The sequence below is a fragment of the Stegodyphus dumicola genome, chromosome X2 (assembly GCF_044657685.1).
Source record: "Stegodyphus dumicola isolate Sdum_Otavi_A_Nest chromosome X2, ASM4465768v1".
NCBI lineage: Eukaryota > Metazoa > Arthropoda > Arachnida > Araneae > Eresidae > Stegodyphus > Stegodyphus dumicola.
Window position 1 is genome coordinate 131,620,086 of NC_140781.1, and position 24,463 is coordinate 131,644,548.

A 24,463-nucleotide genomic window follows, 5' to 3' on the forward strand; every position below is an offset into this window, starting at 1 on the left:
TGCTGCTGGTAAAGCAGTTCATTTTAAGTTAGACAATGATGCTTACATCAGTGTTTTACTATTACATGTTATTTCAACAATAGATAAAAATTTGAAATATTAGAAAACAAATAAAATTTTAGAGACTTAAGAAGGGTAAAAAAATTAAACTTGTTGGTATAATTAATTTAAATTGCAGTAACAAACAAACAATTGTGGATTTTGTTATTGCAAATAATAATAAATCCTTACCATTACTAAAATTGTGTGAAATTTAATCTTAAATGTGTTGATAAGATAGGAGTCATCACAATTGAACAAAAGCAGTTTCTACGAAAATATATATTAAAAAAAAATTTTGAAGATGAAGGAAAATTTGATGGGATGTGCAGTGTTAAAATTCAAGAAAATTGTAGAGTATGCGACAGTTTGCATCCTAAACCTGAGGAGAAATTGAAACAGCGGGTACAGCAAGGGATTATCTCTAAAGCTAAAAGTCCTCAAGTGTGGATTAATAATTTTATGTAGTGAAGAAGACAAAAGGTTTTCTTAGACTAGATTATCAACATTTCTGCCTTATGCACCAGTTTCACCAATGCTAGACTATCACTTCTCTCTAAGTTTATTTTGATGGCTTTCTTATTGTTGCGAAACAAACAACAGGATGAGATTTTACCTCAAATAATTATATATATAAAAGAGTTAAATGTAAAATTCAGTCAGAATAAAATTTAGTATAAAATACAACAAAATAAAGTATTTGGAACATGTGTTTCATTCTATAGAAATGAAACCAGATCTTGATTATGTCAAAGCTATCATTAGAGTGCCATAGCCAACTAATAAAACCTAACAGCAAATAATGTTAGGCATGATTAATTAAAGGCAATTTATATCCAATTATCAACTATATCAGTTGCTTTAAGAGAATGTCTTAAAAAAAGTGTAACATGGCAATTGTTATCTGCACATTCAAAATCTCTTGCACCTTTGAAAATTATAATTGCTAATGCACCAATTCAGGGTGTTTGATGGTTCAAAACCCATTGTAATACAAGCAGATTAGTTCCAAAGATAGCTCAGGTTGCTGTATATTGCAGGATGGAAGCCCAGTTGCATATGATTCTCTAAGCTTAACTAAAGCAGAGAGAAATTATGCAAAATTGAAAAAGATTTTTTTAGTAAAGTGTTAGCTGTTTCTAAATTCCATTGTTTCATCTATGATCAAGTGGTTGAAGAGCCAACAGATCATAAATCTTGAGCGCCTGTAATGAATAAAAAGTTTGTCACTGAATCAATAAAAATACCAAAAACATAATTGGGAGATGTAACACTTTAGAGATTTAGGCTTACAAAAATGTAAGAGAGTCTTTAATAACATCATGATATCGCATATTTGCCTTATGAAAAAAATTGGGATGGCTACTTAGGAATACAGGAATAAAATTTACCTTGCAATTAAATATTACCTATCAAAAATTAACCAAAGTGGCTGAATGCTCTAAAATTATCAAATAAAATTCCTCAGGATATATCATCAAAACTTGAAGTAGTTTTTCCCCCTCACAGTACAGCTAAAATAGTTATTTATGATAATATACATACATTTTTCTAAATAATTTAGAATTTTAAACAGCAGTCTTAATTACACCAAATTGAATGTATCCACAGAGAAAATGGTTTCGAGAGCTTTAAACATTCTCTGTTCAATAGTAGTTGAGGGTAGATGAAATACATGAAGCCATATTAGAACACAAAGATTTGCTAGAATAAAATATCTCATCTGTACAGACCCTCATAGGCTCCTCTCTTCATAAAAAATTACCAGCTACCACGGCAATCTTAAACCAAAAATAATAAAAGGATTTTATGGAACAAGCACACAATAAGAAGGGCATAGTTAAATTTTATCACAATAGACAAGCCAAGGAAGACCAGCTTTTAATCAAGTAAAAAACATGTAGTAATGAGAGGTTATCACTAGGAACTAGCAAAAATTATTAAAAAATATTAAACTTCAATATTATACTTTGTAACGACAGAAAGAGGCAGTAAAGCAAAAAGCAATTTATTTCCACTGAGAAAATGTAGAAGTTCGCATAGATTATTCTGGTATTTTGATGTAGTTATCTTATCCAGGCTGTCAAAGAGAATAATTACATAGCTTAAGAAATATCAATGAAGACGTACAACAATGCATTCAAGACTCGAATAATTAGGGTAACTACTTATGCAACTAGAAAAAAGCAAAACTGTGAAACAATTATCTTCATTAAAAGATTTTACTTTATTATAAATTATTAAAAATAATTACAAAAGTTATAAAAGGGGATACATATTTGTGAATTGTATCTGGCTAATATTATGAAATGCATTGCCTGTGGTAAGAGAATATAGTGACTAATGAAATCTAGTTTCATTGTTATAGTTGTCTTGTAATAAGAAGATATTATTAATGTTAATAAATATTTAAACATCTTAGTGAAAATGTAACAGAGACAAAATAAGAAAATGTATGGTTTTATTCTTAAAAACAATAACAAAATTACAATAAGGATTATTCCACTTTATAAAAGGCAAGACTATATCAGACAGTATTTTAGTAATAGTAAAGTGCTTCTTTATTATTATTTTCCTTTTCTAGGATCTTTATACATGATACATATTTACATTATTTTTATGCACATTTTCATTTCTTAACATCTTTTAATAACTATACTGCTAGCCATTCAAAGTTCAACACCCAAGAGAATGCATTCAATTAATCTAAAATTTATATAATATGTAAACAATCAAGAGTAATGTAAATGTAAACAATCAATGTAAACATAAATGATTAACAGTGCAGCATATGCATAAATTATGTGCAATAATATGCTCTGTGTTCATCAACAAACTTTGCTCATGGAAAGATCAAGTAAACCTATCAAAATACACAATAGATTTCAAGCAGTAACAGAGAACTACAGGTTCGAGAGGGTGAATTATTAACCCAAAACACTGTTGCTTGTGTTATAAAGAATGAAGGCATACTGATGAGATGCGTTTTTTGAGAAAGGATGAATCTCCCCACATGAAGGTTCGCAATGCTCATGACATGAGTAAAGAGGAAAATAGAAAACTGGTGCACACGTCTATATGCAAAAACCAAGACACATCAAATGAGACCAACCTTCTTAGTCTGCACAACTTTTTGTGTGGAACATAATTTTATAGGATTAAGGAAAGCTCACTTTGATTATCTACCTATAGTTAAACCTCGAAACCCTCGTGCAGCTAGCCCACTCTTTGGAATTTGACCCCACACTGAATTATCAATATTCAGTCATCTTTATACACTCTAACTGCTGAGGTGAAGATCCATGAGATGTTGAAATGCCCTACAAAATTTAATTAATTTAGAACCATCAAAGAATTAAAAATGGGTAACTTGTGTTTAAGAAATCTTACTACACTGCTTATAACAATATCAGCTACATACATAAAACAAACTACTATAATGTGACTGATGATTTTGCTAACAGAAAAAACAAGTAAAATAGTACTTAGCTGTTATTTATTCCCCCGTATGTTTTTTTGATATTTTATAAATTTTTTGGTATGCACTGGATGGGGCACAAATAAATCACCCTAGGTGGCAAAAGTTTGAATTATGTAAATGTTACAGTGCAGATTTTTTTAAGCCAACTATTGTCTTAGCAACTACTAAAATGCAGATGATAAGAATACTAAGCATTGGTAAACAACTTGTATCATCTTTTCAAATGAATCAAACATCTATGTACAGCACTATGAGGATGAACCTGTGTTTGATAGCAACAAATAAAGAATTAATGTAACATGCACGATGCAAAGCTATACAGGTCTTGCACTAAATGTTTTCAGTATCATTAATCATTCCAATTACTGAATACAACATCGAGACTTCTAAAATTTGTTACTAAACATTACTGAGGTACTGGAGCTTGTAATGATACCTATGAATAGCTATAGGGTAACTGAAATGCAAAGTGATGTTACATGCTATATCCAACAATTCAAAGAACAGCCATTATATGGTTATATCACAAAAGCCTATATATTCACTGGATATGATGACTATTGAATATATCAGATTTAATGTAATTAGCACACCAGACACTAATATTTACGACCATGGACATATTCTGTTTTAAAAGTATACAGATTGACATACTCCACATGTAAATCTTGTACTTTATATACTCTACAAGAAATCCCACAACAGTGACCATTATTACTTATTATAGTTAAATGAAAGCCTGGTACTTTGTAGTCCACAAATCTACTAGAAATATCTGAAAAAAGTGATTCCAAAAACTCACTTCTATATTTTGCAGAAAACTTCAACATTTTTTAATAATGTTTATAGATTCAACTTCTTTTAAACAAAGTGACACATCTTCAATGCATGTAATTTGTTTCCTTGAAATGTAAACTTGGACATCTCTTAGGAATACCTTGATTGGAGAAAAAAAGAATGTAATACACAGTGATCTCAAACATAATTTAAAGATAAGATTTTATAATATATGGGGAAAATAAATTAAATAAAGAGATAAAATTTACCTTTAAACTCATATCTTTTTCAATAATTATTCTTTTTACACAGGTATATTTTAGAGTCCAGCGAGCACATATAATAAATTCACCCACAAAATTAATGGTCCACAATGAATTTGGTTTCAAAATTGATTGCAGACTATCAATCAAAGCTGCAAAAGTATAACTGCTTGTGGAAACAATGGTGATGGTGTTATTAAAATTAGATACTTCTTTTCTTTTCGTAGTTTGAACAAATTTTTGAGATGAAAGTCCTTTACTTCTTTTTTTCTTCTTTTCTGACGATTTTAAATTATGAGACCCATATGGGAAAATGGAAGGTATTGCATCTTCACGAAGCCTTGGGACTCCCATTTTCAACCGTGATATTGTCCCATCTGGTAATTTTGTTTCATAAAATCTTCTTATGTCCTCCTTTTGAAAATGAAGTTCACATACAACATCATATGGTGTGATCATTTTATCCCCACGGCGAATTGCAAGAGCCCATTTTTTTAGAAGAAGAGGATCCTAAAAAATTTAACAGTTCCTATAAAAATCTTTCAGCACACACACTCAACAAATAAAGAATAAATACCATGTACTCAATATAAAATAATATCCAATGCTAATTTAAATTTATTTGGTACTTTGATTATCGGCACCCTTACAAAAAGTAGCCTATTTATCATTAGTGGCTTTATGAATTGACAAAAAATGTTCGCATGGCTAACGTTATGGTTCATAGGTACTGTTTGTTCTGTTTATAAATAATATTAAAAAGATTTTTTTTTTTTTTGTAAAAAATGAGAAATTTTACAAGAAAAAAAATTACATGGCCAATATTTATATTACAGATGGTGGAATGATGGTTAAATATAAGAATGTAAAAACACATGTGTGGTACACACACGCGTAAGTTGTTTGCTATACATGTATACTCAAAAATGTACCAAAAACATAACAGTTCTGCTGAAGTTGAAACAGAAGGTTTAGATAATCAGAAAGTACCATTTATTTTAAAGCATCTATTTGATACATTCTCAATCAAAAAGTGATATATGTGTCAAGATTATTGTAATCTTAACTTAAGAAAAGTGTTTAATTCTTACTCAAGCATATTTCAAGATATTATGATTCAGACCATGTTACTATGATAGCAAAACAAATCACCTGATATCATTTTTTCCCCCCTGGTGTATACACAAGTTATGTTTAAAGCTTAAATAACCTGCATTCTTATTAAATGTACAACACTATTATGTTTAAAGAAAGGCTAAAATAATATAATCAAAAATAATCTGTTGTTTAGCAAAAATGCTAATCGTGTCTCAGAGATGCATTGGACACAACATGAAGACTGACACACAACGGGAACCACATTTCAAAATCTTAATCCTCACAAACAATATAAAAAAAACTATATGCTACTTTATTATATACAAAAACTGTCAGATGTAAAATGTCATATTGTAAGGTTGGACATCTGCTAACAACATAATCTTGAAATATTAGCGATTTTGTATAAGCACCATAAATTTTTTTGTGTGAAAATGTCACGTTTTGAGCCAAATGAGCACCATTTGTGAGAACTTTTGATTTCCTTCTCTAATCTGAAGAAATCTGCAGCTGGGGAACATCAGTTGCTTGTAGAAGCATATGGTGAGGCTAACCTAAGTGACAGAAGTTGTCATCAAAAGTTTAAGAATGGTGAAATTGATGTTGGAAACAAAGAACAGAGCAGAAGAATGACAGTGTAAGCGGAATTGGAAGCATTATTGCACCCAGATTCGTGTCAAATGCAGAGTAGAGTAGTAGAGCTTGCACTTATATTAGGAGTGACTCAACAAGCAAATTCACATAATTTAAAATCATTGGGAATGTTTAAAATACAAGGAAATTGGGTTCTATATGAACTGAAGGCGAGAAACATTAAACACCGATTTTTCACACATGAAATGCTGCTTGCCAGGCATAAACAAAAGGGGTTTTTCATTGTATAGTCACTGGTGATGAAAAATGGATCCACTATGTTACCCCAAAGAAAACAAAATCATGGGGACCACCTGGCCGTGCTTCAACATCCACAGCCGAACCGAATATTCATGGTAAAAAAATCATGTTGTGCATATGATGGGATCATCTTAGTGTTATGCATTATGAGCTGCTCAAACTGAACGAAACCATTACTGGGGGCTCTCTACTGAACACAACTGATGAGAATGAGCTAAGTACTCAAAAAAAAAAAAAAAAAATGCACCCACTACTACTCCAGACATGACAACATTATTCTCCTGCATATAATGCTCATCCACATGTTGCAGTGCCAGCGAAAACTTAGTCAAAAACAGTCAAATGAGAAGTTTACCCTTCCCACTGTATTTACCAGACATTGTTCTTTCTGCTTATTATTTCTTTTAGTTGGTGACACATGACCTATCTGAGCAGTACTTCAAATGATATGAAGATAAACACAACTGAGTCGATTCATGGATAGCCTTAAATGATGGAGCATTTGTCCGAGGTGGTGTCCGTATGCTGCCAGAAAGATGGGAGAAAGTAGTGGCCAGATATGGAAAATACTTTGAATAAAACATAATGTACCTTTCTTTCACAATAAATGCCCAATTTTTATAAAAAAAAAAAAAAAAAAAAAGACTTATTTGTACTCTCAATAACTTGTTAAATACGCTGACTTTATTTCATACACAATCTATTTTTCATTACAATCATTTCATGTATTTGTGCAGTTTCACTACATGAAGCAGGCTTGTTAATCATAAACCGCATTTCATGATCAAACGGTTTTTGACACCAGGGTGCCTAGGCATAATGCCTTACCTCCATATAATCCTAGATGCTCACTCAAAATGGCTAGAAGTCTATCCAATGAAATCAAGATTGACTTTCAAAACATTCTATCAAAACAATACAATGTTTACGGGACTTTTTTGCACAATTCTGGTTACAAATATTGTTAGTGAGTGATAACAGACCACAATTCACTTCGGATAGGTTTAAGATATTTCTACAGAGTAACAGAATCAAACACAAAATCTCAGCACCATTTAAACGATCCTTAAGAACAATGAGAAATTATCCAGGAACTCTGAGAGAAAAACTCAGTACATTTTTGATACAATATAGAAAAGCTCCAAATTTAACTACTCTACAAAGACCTGCAATGTTAATGCTGAAGAGGGAAATTCGAACAAGAACATATTTATTTAGATCTCAAAAGGAGGGTGGAAAACAGAGTTTCAAAAGGAACCTATCAGTCTGCAGACCGAGGATTTGGGATTGGCGACAAAGTGGCAGTAAGAAATTATTGCCAAGGTAACACATGATGGAGATTTGGTATCGTCCAATCCAAAGAGGGTCACATTCATTACACTATAAAAGTAGACAGTCAGCTGTGGAGGCAACATGTCGACCAGATGTGTGATGGAATAACCATAATTGATGAGGGGTTCATACGTCCACCTCAGTTCTCGTGATTCAGAAAGACCCTGATAAGAATGGAGTTCCAGAACCATAATAGCCACCAGACAGATGAGTTTGTGTTGTCTTCCGTGCCAAAGATGTTACCAGAAGTTTTATCTACTGGACCTGCTGCTGATACAATCAGGTTATCAAAGAAAACAGAAGTGAAACAACCTTTGTGTCGGTCCAGTAGAATTCGACGTCCTCCCTGATCGACAGCAATTGTGATAAAGGAGGAGGGATGTGGTGTATTGAGAACTTAATCATAATCGAACTTGGAACTGACATGTGCATCATGTAGTGCGAGTGTTGATGTGGACACGTGACGTGACGTGTGTATTTGTAAGCTTTTATGTGCAGTGTGATGTGTTTTGTATATAATAAAGTAGCATATAGTTAAATACAGTGTCATGTGTAATAAATACCCACTAAAGACAGGGTGAACAGAATAAACAGCAGCAATTTTGTTTACATTCACTTCAATTTTCCATTTAGCTAGCCAGGTATTTAATGCTTGTAAGTGATTTGTTCAGTGTTGGATGACTGAACTAACAGATGCACTTTTTGAAGGATTGCTGTGTTATCCACATACATTGATAATATTGGTGTTGGGTGTACCAGGAATGTCTTTCATATAAATACTGAATAAAGTGAGCCCTAAGAGGGACCCTTGTGGCATACCTGTATTAACAGCACAGCAGGTTGAACATGTGTCTAAGATATGAATGGCAAAATGTCTACCTGTGAGGCAAGATTTAATTATGTGTGTAATGTAACCTGGGAATCCTAGATTGTGCATTTTGCAAATGAGTGTGCCTATCCAAACATGATCAAAAGCCTTGGCTTGTTCTGATGAATCGTCCAGTAATTCTTTTGGATTGCAGGCTCTCAGAAATAAGCTCTACAATGTTCGTATAACTGGTTGGAGGTCGACAAATAAACAGCATTGTGTAATTTTAGACTTATTATCAACACCTACTTAAAAAGACATGAAAAATAAAGGTACTTGTCTTCTGTAATGGCCTTGGCAAAAAAAAAAAGAATTTGGCACATTTCAACATTGCGGGGAAACAAAGAGTTACCAAGCAGCACCTGTGTGAAAAATAAATTGTTAACAATTTAACCTTTTTTTTTTTTTTTTTTTGTAATAGCATTGTTTCAATATAGTGGCTTTTCACTGTAAAATATGCATTATAATTGTGAATACTATTTTCAATTCTCATCAATGGCAAAGAAGCACTAGTTGATGTCTGAGGCATTATTAGCAGTAATTGCTGAATGAGTCTGTAGAAAAATATATTTTCTGAAATGTTGAAGCATGTTACATTAAATAAACCCATAATAATTAAATTAAATACAACAATAAATACAAATTTATGTTAAATTGCCCCCATACGTGAACTTGTACTGCCAATGGCAGAGTAGGTCATGGATAATTGTTATATGCATATAATAAATAAATTGTGTTACACAGATAATGGGTTTTTATCTGCAAAGAACCCATTGGCAACAGTGCGTTTTTTTAGCCAAGCTCACTGATAGTACAGGTTTTAGCGATATATGGTTCAGTGTTGAAATAAAACATGATATAAAGCATACATAAGTCAAATATAGCATTTTAAACGTGATATTTAGTGCATAGCATAATATTAAGCACACATAAATTAAATATATTAACCACACATTAAGTCACATTTAGTTTGTTAAACATAATTAGTACAATTAAATTCAGGTGGGTAAAAAAGCAGGATGTTATGCATATGTAAGTGAAGATTTCATTGCTTTTTTTCAGAATTTTATGCATATCATAAAGTAAATTGCAGAAGACACATTTCCCTAAAAGAATAAAGGATAATCTTTAATTGCAGTTAAAATTTCTCTGAATGGGTCTGCCTTTATATTTAACTTCACACTGAAATAGATATTTGAATATGTGATTTGCTAGATTATTCTTTTGAAGACCACTTTTTTTTTTTTTTTTTTTTTTTTTTGTAATTTTACTTTCAGAGGATGCCTGTTCGATTCTTTGAACTAGATATGTGTACCAATAACTGGATAATGAAATTTGTGGCGTGATTAAAAGTCTGACACACATAATACTCATGCCTGCCTAAGAATGAGTATGTTCGCCATTCATCAATCCTAATACTTTTTCCCTTTGTCATGTGCTTCTTAATTAGCTGCATTAGAATCTTTGGTTGATCTTTAGATTATGGTAACTTGGTGATTTTTTGGTGAAAATTTGGCGACCAACTCTCCTACAGCAACCCTCTATTTTTTTTTCGCACCGCCATTTTGTCTTCATGAAGTAAAGACATGTTTCTTTTCTTTTTATCTACTGAACACTTCTTCCAACAATCTACTAGCCGAATTACACTTATGCTAGAAATTTTATCTAACAAAACTGCTCATTCATGACAAATATTCACTGCAAAATTGGGAAAAAGTGCACAATACCATACTCCTTACGCGTTTTTCAAAATAACACATACACATAAACCATGTACACGGCGACTTATTTTTACTTAAAAAAACATCCCAGAATTACACAAAAATGGCATTGCGCACACTATTCACTATATCCATGTACACTGCTTTTTTCTCATAAATTAGAAAAATTTCACGAAAATACATGACAATTTTCTCAATCTTTAAACCCGGTAAAAAGAACATATATGAAATTACCTGATCGCAAAAAAGTATATGCCCTTTCCAAATATGAACATTTCCACGTATAAAATAAATAAAATATCCAAAAACTTTTACCTGTAAATTATCTATTATATTATAAACGTCACCAACGAATTCATACCGCAAACATTACAAATACTTAGTGTCAAATATTTAAATTATTTCCATGCACGTTTACTTCAACTAAAACGTATACCAAATTCCTACAAACATAAAATTCACAAAATAACTATCATTTAGTTAAAATATAATTAAATTCAAAAACACTACTTAAAATATAAATAAGCACATACATTAAATTAATAAAAATTAGCTTACAATCCTAATTACTTTAAACTTAATCATTGCTAATAACAATTTTCCCAACAATACCAAATTACTTTACTTCCACCTTACATTTAGAACAATGCATAAAAATAATATCCTGAAATAATTAAAAATACTAACTTACCTAATCTTCTTCAGAATCTTGATTACGTGTCCGATAAACTTTTCTTATTTCCTCCGCTAAATAAAAAGCAAGCATATGTGCGCCTGTTTCAGGATCTTTAAAATCATACTTATAGTTCACAGCAAGGTACCAGGTAAAATAAATAACTTAATAAAACATCTTTACTTCTATCTCGCACAACCTTAAAGAAACACTTATTACTACTCCTTTCAATCCCACTAAATACCCATTTCGAATTCACTTTAGTTAGGGCCATGGGATCCAAAAATTAACGAACACTGTTTCACACAACACAGAATAAAGCCAAATACAAAATTTTCAGATTTTTTCCCGATTTCCCCCCTTTTCCGATTAAAGAACCGTAATTCGTCCTTTAATATCACATGACATATCCCATGATCTCTCATTTCCCTCACACAAAATAATGCGTAATCGGAACTGAGTACTGCTCACATTATTACCAAAGTCCCAGGTAGAAACCTTTATCGCCTCCAAAATGTTGCCAAACTACCAGTTACCATATTCTAAAGATCAGCCGAATCTTTACTGATCTGTTGTTTGCTGTGAATGTTTTCTATGAAGTTAGTGACCTTTCTGAAACGCACCACTGCAGACATGCATCTGGCTCTGGTAACTTCCTTAAAGAAAATAATTCCATCTATTCATTGTTAAAAAATTCAGAAAATAGTCTGGAAAGCAGACAAAATTACTGTGATTAAGTGTAGATTAGTTAACACATGCAATGAGGAACAATGAGTGTATGCTAAAACGTACAAAATAAAAGCACTTCCACAAAGAACCTAGTAAATGTAAACAGCAGCAACAATGGCGATAATATTTCAAACTTGGCAACCCAACGGATTTCCTGGTTCAGGTAGCAACTATTCCTTTTATGATGTATTTGGTTCCTTACACTGCTGTTTGTAATTTTGCATGTTGTAGCATTACATTTATTGTTTGCCTTCGCACATGTAATTTTATTCTTCATTTAATCACTATTATTTTATCTGATTTTTTACCAATGAACAGAAGGAATTATTTTTTGTTTAATTATGGTAGTTGTCTGTGTCATATATGTTGACTTGTCAAACATAGATATAATACTGTTTATTTATAAGATAAAATTAGATTACTTATATTTAAGAGAGATATTGATGCTACATAGTCAACGGCAAGTGACGAGAGTGATCCAGCACAATTGCCTGTGCACTTGCCTAGGATAACAGTAAGATTTCCAGCACTGCCATCTATCAGCTAGCTCAGTAACAAATATCTAACAGTCTGAGATAGATGCTTCTCTGCAGTGGTGCCTCTCAAAAGGATTATTGCCTTTATCGAAAACAAATTCACAGCAAACAACAGATCCATGGAGATTCTGATGTTACTGACTAAGAAGAACGTGGCAAAGGGAACAACTATTATGATATGAATTGTAGACATATTCATTTTTATGCAGGCACAGGTATTATGTAAATCAGACTGTTAATCATTTCACAAATTTTGTCAAAGCCACAGAATGGAACAAGCAGGCTCTGAAAGTAAAGTTACAAAAGAGTGGTCTTCATAAGGAAAAACCTAACTGATCACATACTCGTATACCTATTTCAGTGTGAAGCTAAACATAATAGCAATATCCATTCACAAAAATTTTAAAAGTAATGAAAGACTGTATCTAGTTAGGCTAATATGTTTCCGGCAGTTTACACAATGGCACAGATTTTTGAAAAAAAAGGGCTTCTTTCCATTCAGTAACCTAAGAGATGTATTTCTTACGTTTAAAAAATTTTATCATAGTTAGAATGAGCTGATGTTTTCTCGCTGTTAAGTTTCAAATTGGTACATGTACTTTTTTTTTAAAAAATGCTTTGCATGTATTATTTTTACTAGAAATGATCTTGCATATTTTATTTTCATTTATTGAACTGATTATTTACTTATAGTCTAATTAGATTTGTTGCAAAACTACCAATTTAACATTAGAATACATAATGTATGCTTGCTGCTGCATTTAAAAAATATCATTACCTATGCAAGGTAAATGATAAGTCTATTTTTTTTTTTTTTTTTTTTTTTTTTTTTTGCAATAACTATTTAAGTCCATTTTCTTTTGCAATAACTAATTATTTTTTTATTCTCAATTTAATACTTCTTTTTCAACGATTAAAAACTCACAGTGAAAGAAACAAGGCCAATTAAAAAGCAAAAATTTTCTTTTTGTACAAAAATTTAATAAAAATATAACAGCAATTACATAAATAATCCTGAAACAATTTAACAGTATTGTTTTATATTGTTACACATTGGGGTAAGCTACAGGAGGCTAGAATGACTTCTTTGTTAAATTTGTGCTCAATTTGCAAGTCCCTCGTTCCTTCCCACCAGCGGCCGTGCGGCCAAAAGTCGCAGAACACTGGCGTTTGGTTCTGGGTTCATATCCCAGCAACAGGCTGGTTGCATGGGTATTTTTGTGGTTTTGCCATGTATAGCAGATATACAAACCAGTTTCCTTTACAAAGACCTCTATAAAGATATCCCTCCCCTTAGGCAGATAGCCCACAAGTTCTTTGGCATTAATAAATAAACCAAACTCTTTGTTGTTTTTGTTTGTTGATAGAAATTACTGTTGCATAATTTATACATGTATGTATAATTAATAGTTCGAACTCGTGAGGATCTCATGAAAAACTATTTAAAAAAATCATTCCATTGCAATTTATTCTGAATTGTACTATTGGGAGGAAAACTGGAAGTACATTTAGTTTGGCACTCCTGAGCTCATTGTTTTTATTCAATGTTAGAATCAGAAGATTAAATAGGACAAATTAATGAAATAAATCATTTTGAATCATTCATCATCCTTCAAATTAGCAAGAATTAAATTACCTTAGTACCGATGTATATGTTGAAGTCTTAGTAATCGACCATGTGCTTGGACCATGACGGCGGTATGCGATTTGAAAGCTTGTAAGAACTGCCCAACTTTATGCAAGCATTTTGCATCAAATGATAATATATAAGAACTTTTAAATAAACTCCTGCATTTAGAAATTTTAAAAGACCTAGTACTGATAATCAATATTCTGAAAGATTTATATAATAGTTATTGTTTTTTTTTTTTTTTTTTTTTTCCAAAATGTTTTCTTTTCATGCACAGCTATTTTCTGCATTTGCTACAAATAAAAAATTCCATCACGCTTTAGAATTTTGTTTTTGTAAGATAAATTGCAAGCTTTTTGTTAAAATTTCAGGGAATCTCAGATAAGTGGCACTTGGAACAATATTTTTCCACTATCTTGAATAGCGAAAAATCACTATATTCTCAGGAGGAATTTTTTTATGCCAAGAGGGAAATAGCATCAAATGCGTTTCCCAAAAATTCCCTCTTCTGCCAATATCGGGGAGAATGCTGGGTGAAAATTGCAAAGTGTACCGTTTGTGTTGAGAAGGTAAACCATACACATAGAATGTAAATGATTGTAAATGATTAGTTATTATTGTGTTTAACACGCACATAGAACAAATTGTAAACGACAAGTTGTTGTTGTGATTAAGTAAATCTACGTACATTTTTCCATCTTAGTATTTTAGATTATGATATATATATCAACTTCAGCATCAACATTCATGCTTCTCTTTTTTAATTCTGTTTTACTTACCCGAAGTTTGAGTTTACATTACATTCATTATTATTAAACATAAACATGAGTAACACATCAGAAAGATCTATAAATATAAATCTTATTAAAAGATTTGATGATACAAATTTAATTTACTTTTGGGGGGGGGGGTTGTTGTTGTTGTTGGGGTGAAAAACTAAAGAAACTTTTGCTCATGCTTGGGGTAATGGTTTAGATTTTTTACTGATAAACCCAACTTTTAATCTACAAAATCCTCTATATAAAGAAATCAGTGAAATATGCTTGATGTAGAAAAATAGCAGAATAATGTTTCTTTAATATTTCATACTAACTTATTAGCATTTCAAAGTCTGATTATCATTTTGTTGCATTTTTAATAATTATATTTGAATATAAATTTGATTATGAGGTGTTAAAAAACTGTTTTTTTTATACAGGGTGTCTTTCAGCAATCTAAGGGTAAAACTGTTGCACACTGGTAGTTCGCCTTGGAATCAAGACCGGCTAACAAGCTTCCCTCTCCTTAAGCAAATAGCACAGGAGTGCTTTTCATATTCTAAATAATCATATTGATACATGGACATAATTAAAATAGAGGAATTTGGTTAGATTAAATAAATGACTTCATAAATTAATATATATATATATATATATTCGTATTAGAAGTACAATTAATTTATTTAGAAATTATTTCCTGTTTGTTATGGCCAGACTTCCATATATTTAAACATTAAGTAGATAATTTAAAAAAATTTCATTCCGATTAGAAATTATCTGGAAATACGAGCGATAAGTTAGAAAAAGAGCATATTTTATTCCATAAAAATAAAATTATTAGCTAATCTTTGGAATAACATAATATGGTAACAGGCAGTTGGCGACATTTTGGTAAGGCGATAAAAGTTACTAGCTAGGACTTCAGTAGTGTACATGGATAAAGTCAAGAGTGTGCACAATGCCATTTTTGTGCAATTCTGGGATTTTTTTTAAAGTGAAAATAGGTCAACATGTACATGGATGATACCGTGTATGTGCAATTCTTAAAAACGCGGCAAGCAGTTTGCGATTCTGCACTTTCTCCCAATTTCGCACCTAATCTTTGTCATGATTAAGCATTTTTGTTCCATAAAAGTTCTAGTATAAGTGTAATTTGGCTAGCAGATTGTTGGAAAAAATGTTGAGCAAAAAAAAAAAGCCTTTACTTCGTGAAAACAAACTGGCATCCAAAACAAAACAAGCAGGTTGTTGTAGCAGGGTTGTTTGCTAAATGTTCACCAAAAAATCGCTAAGTTACCATAATCCAAAGTTTAACCAAATCATTTTATTCTGATTAGAAGTGTAATTTATTAATATTCTAATTCATTTATATTCTTAATTAACTTATATTCTATAATTAAAAATTTTAAATTAATTTATTTACAGATTAATTATATGCAAAATAGACATGAGATAATGTGAGCCATAAGTACAGCAAACGAGCACATTCCGCAATTTTCTTGTATAAAAATAAAATTGTTTTATTCTAATTACACATGTAATTAAAATTTATTTAGAAAATAATTAAACAGCAAATTAAAAATGTCTGCGGAAAAAGTTATGTGCTCATCAGCACAAAGATTTATCCGCGAAGTCAGAAGTCACGGCACGCAAAGCTACATATAGAAAGAAAATATGCCTTTTCTCTATTAGTTAACATCAAACTAAACACTCTACCCACTGTCTGGCGCCTAACGCCCAAGTTGGTGAATACGATTTCACAAATCTTGCCAAGTGCCAGTTATCTGAGTATCCCCAAAATTTCTATAAGTCATCACTCACCACTAGCATGCATATTGATTTTAGATACAAAAAAATTAATACAATTGAACCTTTGGGATATACTCATTCTCCCAGTTAATCAAAAAAAAAATTATGTACTATAAATGAGATATTTCTTAAATCAGAGTTCAAGACCCCCCCCCCAAAAAAGAGAAGATATAATTTATTTATACATTATTTTTATTTTGTTTCACAGCAGGTGCTGATACAAATTTGAATACAAATAATCAGTAAAATAATTAAATATACAAAGGGATGTTAGATTAATCAAACAATGAGATTAGTCTGAAACAATGCAAGTACAAAAAAGGTAAACTGAAAACTTTAGATAATGGTCCATCATCTTCAAGATACAGCATTAAGAATTCCAAAAGTAAAAGCATTTTTGGCTGATCTTTGGAATATGGTAACTGGTACTAATTCAGAAGTCAAACAACAAAAATCAGCGTTAATTTACAAAATTTTCACAGGACTAGTTTCGATGGTTTTACCGAACCATCATCTTCAGCTGCAAAACCGCAAAATGATTGTATTTTGCGGTTTTGCAGCTGAAGATGATGGTTCGGTAAAACCATCGAAACTAGTCCTGTGAAAATTTTGTAAATTAACGCTGATTTTTGTTGTTTGACTTCTGAATTAGTATTTATTCGGCGTGTTATTGTGTCTTAATGGTAACTGGTAGTTTGGCGACATTTTGGAGGCGATAAAGGTTACTACCTAGGACTTTGGTAATAATGTGAGAAGTACTCAGTTCCGATTATGCATTATTTCGTGTGAGGGAAATGAGAGATCATGAGATATGTCATGTGACATTAATGGACGAATTACAGTTCTTTAATCGGAAAAGGAGGGGGATTTGGAAAACTGTAGTACTATATTATTTTGTATTAAGCTTCATTGTGTTTTGAGTGAAATAGTGGAAGTGCGCATGCCCCGTAATGAAGATTCTGAAGATTAGGTAAGTTAGTATTTTTAATCATTTGAGGATATTATTTTTATGCATTGTTCTAAATGTAAGGAGTAATTAATATGGTATTATTCGAAAATTGTTATTAGCAATGATTTAGTTTAAAGTAATTAGGATTGTAATCTAATTTTTATTAATTTAATGTATGTGCTTATTTATATTTTAAGTAAAGTTTTTTAATTTAATGATTGTGATTTTGTGAGTTATATGTTTGTAATATTTTGGAATACGTTTGAGTAGAATACGTTGAGTATTTTCATGCATTTTCGTGAAATTTTTCTAATTTATGAGAAAAAAGCAGTGTACATGGATATAGTGAAGAGTGCGCACAATGCCATTTTTGTGCAATTCTGGGATATTTTTTTAAGTAAAAATAAGTCGACGTGTACATGGTTTAGTGATATTTTAATTAAATGATAGTTATTTTGTGAATTTTATGTTTGTAGGAATTTGGTTTACGTTTCAGTTGAAGTAAACGTGCATGGAATTAATTTAAATATTTGACACTAAGTATTTGTAACCATTTGTAATGTTTGCGGTATGAATTCGTTGATGACGTTTATAATATAATAGATAATTTAGAGGTAAAAGTTTTTGGATATTTTATTTATTTTATACGTGGAAATGTTCAGCTTTGGAAAAGGTATATACTTTTTGCGATCAGGTAATTTTATATATGTTCTTTTTACCGGATTTAAAGATTCACAAAATTTTCATGCATTTTCGTGAAATTTTTCTAATTTATGAGAAAAAAGCAGTGTACATGGATATAGTGAAGAGTGTGCGCAATGCCATTTTTGTGCAATTCTGGGATTTTTTTTAAGTAAAAATAAGTCGACGTGTACATGGTTTAGTGATATTTTAATTAAATGATAGTTATTTTGTGAATTTTATGATTGTAGGAATTTGGTATACGTTTCAGTTGAAGTAAACATGTATGGAAATAATTTAAATATTTGACACTAAGTATTTGTAACCATTTGTAATGTTTGCGGTATGAATTCGTTGGTGACATTTATAATATGATAGATAATTTAAAGGTAAAAGTTTTTGGATATTTTATTTATTTTATACGTGGAAATGTTCATGCTTGGAAAGAGTATATACTTTTTTGCGATCAGGTAATTTCATATATGTGCTTTTTACCAAGTTTAAAGATTCACAGAATTTTTTTGCATTTTCGTGCAAATTTTTGTAATTTATGAGAAAATAGCAGTGTAGATGGATAACGTTAAGAGTGTGTGCAATGCCATTTTTGTGCAATTCTGGGATTTTTTTTAAGTAAAAATAAGTCGACGTGTAAATGGTTTATGTGTATGTGCTATTCTGAAAAACGCGCAAGGAGTTTGCGATTGTGCACTTTTTCCCAATTTTGCAGTTAATATTTGTCATGATTAAGCAGTTTTGTTACATAAAATTTCTAGCATAAGTGTAATTCGGCTAGTAGATTGTTGGAAAAAGTGTTCAGTAAATAAAAAGAAAAGAAACATGTCTTTACTTCGTGAAGACAAAATGGCGGCGAAAAAAAAAATACAGGGCTGCTGTAGCAGAGTTGGTCGCCAAATTTTCACCAAAAAATCGCCAAGTTACCATAATCCAAAGATCAACCGAATTTTTCTTTAAACATAAAACTTATAAGATTGAAAAGAAATAGTGATCTGATCTGTATACGTTAATTTGTTTCATACCTGAAATAATTTTAAACTAATTAGTTACTACAGGCTGCTAATCGTAAGGAAAAATATTCGGTACTTACGTATTAACGTAACCAGGCCGAAATTCGCATAAATTGCCAAATTTGGCGACCCTACTTATGAAAACACTACGTGTTATACGTAGTTTTGTAAAAAGAGCACGTGGAGATTCACAAAATTTTCCTGCATTTTCATGCACATTTTTGTAATTTATGAGAAAATAGCAGTGCACGTGGATAAAGTCAAGAGTGTGCGCAATGCCATTTTTGTGTAATTCTGGGATGTTTTTTTAAGTAAAAATAAGTCAACGTGTACATGGTTATGGCAAATACGGTTTTTAATCAGTGCTAAAAGCAATAACCAAAAGATTTTCACCGAAAAAATAATTCTGCAACTTATTCAAATTCGAAACTGGAAGGGTTTAATTGCTGTTTTATATTTTAAAACAAAATAATATAAAAAACGTATTAAAAATTATCTGTAATTAATAAATGTACATTTTCTTTCTATTCATACTTTTTTACTCAAACTTACAAATAGCGCCAACCTGGTTGCGATAATACGTAAGTACTAAATATTTCAGTATTTATACATAATTTTTACCCTCTTGCACTAATCTTTGGAATATGGTAACAGGTAGTTTGGCGACATTTTGGTAAGGCGATAAAGGTTACTAGCTAGGATTTTAGCAGAGTACATGGATAAAGTCAAGAGTGTGCGCAATGCCATTTTTGTGCAATTCTGGGATTTTTTTTTTTAAGTGAAAATAGGTCGACGTGTACATGGATGATACCATGTATGTGCAATTCTTAAAAATGCGGCAAGCAGTGGGCGATTCTGTGTTTTCTCCCAATTTTTCACCTAATATTCGTCATGATTAAGCTCTTTAGTTCCATAAAAGTTCTAGCATAAGCGTAATTCAGCTAGCAGATTGTTGGAAAAAAATGTTGAGGGAAAAAAAAAAAGCCTTTACTTCATGAAAACAAAATGGCGTCCAAACAAAAACTAGCAGGGTTGGTCGCCAAATTTTCGCCAAGTTACCATAAGTGAAAATAGGTCGATGTGTACATGGATACCGTGTATGTGAAAATCTTAAAAACGCGGCAAGCACTTTGCGATTCTGCACTTTGTCCCAATTTCGCACCTAATCTTCGTCATGATTAAGCACTTTTGTTCCATAAAAGTTCTAGCATAAGCATAATTCGGCTAGCAGATTTTTCGAAAAAAAAAGCCTTTACTTCGTGAAAACAAAATGGCGTCCAAACAAAAACTAGCAGGTTGCTGTAGCAGGGTTGGTCGTCAAATTTTCGCCAAAAAATTGCCAAGTTACCATAATCCAAAGATTAACCAAATCTTGTATTTACAATGAGTAGTTCAAAATAATTAAGTAAAAAAAAAAAAGAGAAACTGCTATTCCAAAATTATTTCACTGTACACTATGGTTTCATCCCTAATCAAGACATATAGTTATGCATTTATTTCATCTAATCTCTAGCTCATGAGGGTTGCAGCAAATATTTCACTCAAGCGGCAATATTTTCAGTTTTTTCCAGATTCACAATCAGCAAGACGAAAACAATACACATCTAAAATAAAGCATCTTCAAGATCTTTAATTAGCATATTATTGTAAGTAAAATGCGCAGTACCCAGGCATGTTCTGAAGTTTCATTAAAGGCATACTTTTCAGCAACATAATTTACTACTTTTTATATAAGCATACAGGAGCCGCATGCATATCCTCTTATTTAGTAACAATCTAGACGTTCTGAAAGGCTACATAAATTCGTTTGATTGTGATCAGGTATGATATAAATGTTACTTACCTTTGGAGCTCTAAATCTGCTCGGATTTTTTATTCCCAACTTTTTATTTTTTTCTCTTACAGTGGTACAACCACTCTTGCAAAAAGGGACGAAACATCTGGTATCACAACTCTTACTCATAGCGAAAATTTATATCGAATCAATATTTCCACTGTTATTACAGACAGACAGACAAAGTACACAGATGTCTTGTTTTGCATCCGCTAAGTCTTTTTGCCAGATGGGCGAAAAATCAAGCATAGGTGCGAAGAAAAGGTATATAGAAAGAGGGGCAATTTCGTATTTGAGGAGAGTAAAAAGGGAACTTCTTACATCTTGTACGAGCTCAAAAGGGCAGGAAGAAAACATGGGACAAAATAAAATTTAAAATAAATGGCCCAAAAATAATAGAGGGGGGGAAAGGGCCTATAGAAAGAAAAGGAAAAGAAGTAGAAAATCCTAAAATACGTTTGTGTCCATGAGTGTAGTTAAAAAGAGAAAAAACTGTCTTCATTTACAATAAATAGTGTCTCACAGGTGTGTGTGTGTGTAGTGAGTGTGTTTGGTAATGGTGAATAGATGTGTTACTGGGGATAAAACAAATATTGACGGTGTTAAAATGCTTCGTATCAAGCTATTTAACATGGAATATAAAGTGATATGTATGCTTGCATCCTGAGATATCAACAAAAGTCATCAAACAAAAGTATATATTAATTTAACCAAAGTAATTTATGCTACTTTAATTCTCAACATTTTCATACATTTTTCAAAAAACAGCAGCGGACTAACAACATAGAACCATATACAATACAAGACCACAACCGCACACACCCAAACTATATATATATATATATATGTGTGTGTGTGTGTGTGTGTGTGTGTGTATGTAAATTACTGAGTATATGTATTAAAAACACAAATTAAACAGTATTTATTAATTTTACTATCATAGTTTATTACAAGATTAATTATTTTACTATCATAATTTATTACAAGTTAATTAATGTTAGTATTACACAATGAGGCACACTGTTATTTATATAAGCTCATAGTTCTAAGAATTCATTTAAGGCGGTGAAGAATAAACCATCCCTTACATATGGACATTTAACAGATAGCAAAGAACAGTATGAGAAAAAATGGTGAGGTATAATATTATTTAAAGGCAAAACTATATTCAAGCGATCTAAAAAGAAAAGAGAATCCAGAAGATCCGACAAGGAAATAGCAGGGATAAATAGAAGGGCTAGCTCATTTCTTTGTTCGACTCTTCGCCGACGCGAGCCTAATGGGAAGACGTAACAGGCAATAACCTGACGACACTGTGATGCCTCCTGTCCTGATTTCCCGCGTTTAAAACAATAGTTTCATTGAGCTGCGAGACGATTTTCTAGAGGTTACATATCCCAAATTAATTTTAATAATATATATATCTGTTTTCTAATAATGTATATATTTAAAATAATTTATATATATGTAATTTTAGTCAGTTTTTATTTTAAATTCTATTTTGTATCGTTTACGTAATATGGCTTTTTGCGCTACAGTAACGTGCCGTAGCACTTACAGAAGAATGAAAGGATGAGATATTTTATTTCATGGAACCAAAGGATCCAAATGAGAGTTTGCTTTTTACGAAAGAATGGATACACAAATGTCAAAGAGAAGATTTTATTAATGTGAAGAGCGGAAAAATCTGCAGCGAACATTTTCTATGCATTGTTTATAAAGATGATATGAAAAATCGCTTGTTTGGATAGCCACAAAAAGAAACTGTTGAAATGGAATGCTGTGCCGAAAGTAAATTATGATGACAATAATAAATCGAAATTGATGATGACAATAATAAGTCAAATTTTAATGATTTTGAAATAAAACTCACAAATGAAAATGTAGATCATCCTGAATGTTTAAGGATAAACAAGAATGCATTGATAATTTGAAGAACAAAATAATATCCTTAGAAAATTGTATTAAAGTATTGAAAAATAGAGAAAAGAAAAATTTTAGAATGTTTGTTCAGCGACAAAGAAGGTGGACGACAGAAATTGGTATCAGAAATTAAAATCTCAAATAGCGAAATTTGGGGGGAGGACAAATCGGAGAATTTGGAAAACTGTCTAAAGCATATTTTTATAAAGACGCAGATTAATGCATTACTGAAAAAGAAGAAAAAAATCAGGTGGACTAGTGAAAATATTTCACGTTGCATTGTCATAAGAGCTCTGTCATCTTAAAGCTATGATTTTTGGAAAGAAAAAAAATGGAATATCTTTACCTAGTATTATCAAATTAAAGAAATGGTGTTTATTTTATTTTTTAGTGTTTTCTAAATTTTAGTGTAGTCCAAGAATTCAAAGTAATGTTCTTACTCTAAAGAAGGAAAGAGGCGAATATTTGTATTCTGTAGAAAAAATATGCGTTCTCAGTTTCGACGAAATGCATATAGATTGAAAACTCTGCTATGACTCTGAACTGGACTAATTGGTTCTTTTCAAAATGTGCAGTTTGTTTTAATCAGAGGTCTCATTTCGCGCTCTGCCTCAAATTACTGAGAAACCGCGTATTAGATAGAGGATTTGTTTTAGAAGATGTAACTGTTTTAAATTTTGATATTATTAAAGAGGTTTTAAATAGAGATTGAGAAGAAATCAAATTGTGTCACAAACTAAAACCAAATTATTTAATGGTCAAGGGAAACGAGAGACAAAATGTCGCTCCAGAGAAAACATTATTTTCAAAAAAGTACCGCAAAAGGTATACTCTACCCCACAGGAAATCAGAAAGCATCTGACTTCTATGAGTTAATCGATAATATCGTCGGTATTATGAATAGTACCAAAATAGTACCAACAAGAATAACAAGTATTTAACAAACTAATTTTGTTAAGTACTTGTTAAAATTATTCTTATTGTATCCTTTGTAACTAATTATTGATTAGATTTTGTGCTAGATTAGCATTCTAGATAAAAATATAATAGTATAAAACATCAAAGTAATTGGCATAAAAAGACCTGCTTCCTTTACTCACACTTTTGAAAAATTAAATAACTGTTTTAGGTTCTCTGAATAAAGCTATTTTGTCAAAATTAAGGTAACAATCTTATATACATTTATTTAATTGTAATATAGATATAAGTATAAATTACAAAATTATTAAAAAAAATATTTATTATATTGAATCGGAAGAGAATTATAACAATGTAAAATTTACAATTAGGCATAAAATCAAACGTAGGTTAGCAGAAATGTTGCCATATATGTCATATATGTTTAAACCTATGTCAATGTAAAGTTGTTTTTTGAGTAAATTTAAATAGCTGCTATTATAGTTATCTTAGAAGCAGTATAAAAATTCTCTCAGTTAATCATGC

General features: G+C 31.2%; 1 protein-coding gene across 2 annotated transcripts; it reads right to left on the reverse strand.

Annotated features, from left to right (window-relative positions):
- Window positions 1-67: 67 nt before the first annotated feature.
- Window positions 68-21,296, reverse strand: LOC118187451 (uncharacterized). 2 transcript variants are annotated; one of them, XM_035357677.2, is made up of 4 exons: window positions 21,107-21,296; window positions 4,567-5,070; window positions 4,323-4,457; window positions 68-1,244 (listed from the first exon to the last, which is right to left on the reverse strand). In XM_035357677.2, the coding sequence occupies exons 1-3, from the start codon at window positions 21,224-21,226 to the stop codon at window positions 4,344-4,346; spliced, it is 738 nt and encodes a 245-aa protein (XP_035213568.1). In that variant the 5' UTR covers window positions 21,227-21,296; the 3' UTR covers window positions 68-1,244; window positions 4,323-4,343. The 2 variants fall into 2 exon arrangements, with proteins under 2 accessions (XP_035213568.1, XP_035213567.1); XM_035357676.2 differs by lacking the exon at window positions 68-1,244 and having other exon boundaries at window positions 2,484-4,457; window positions 21,107-21,295.
- Between the last annotated feature and the right edge of the window lie 3,167 nt (window positions 21,297-24,463).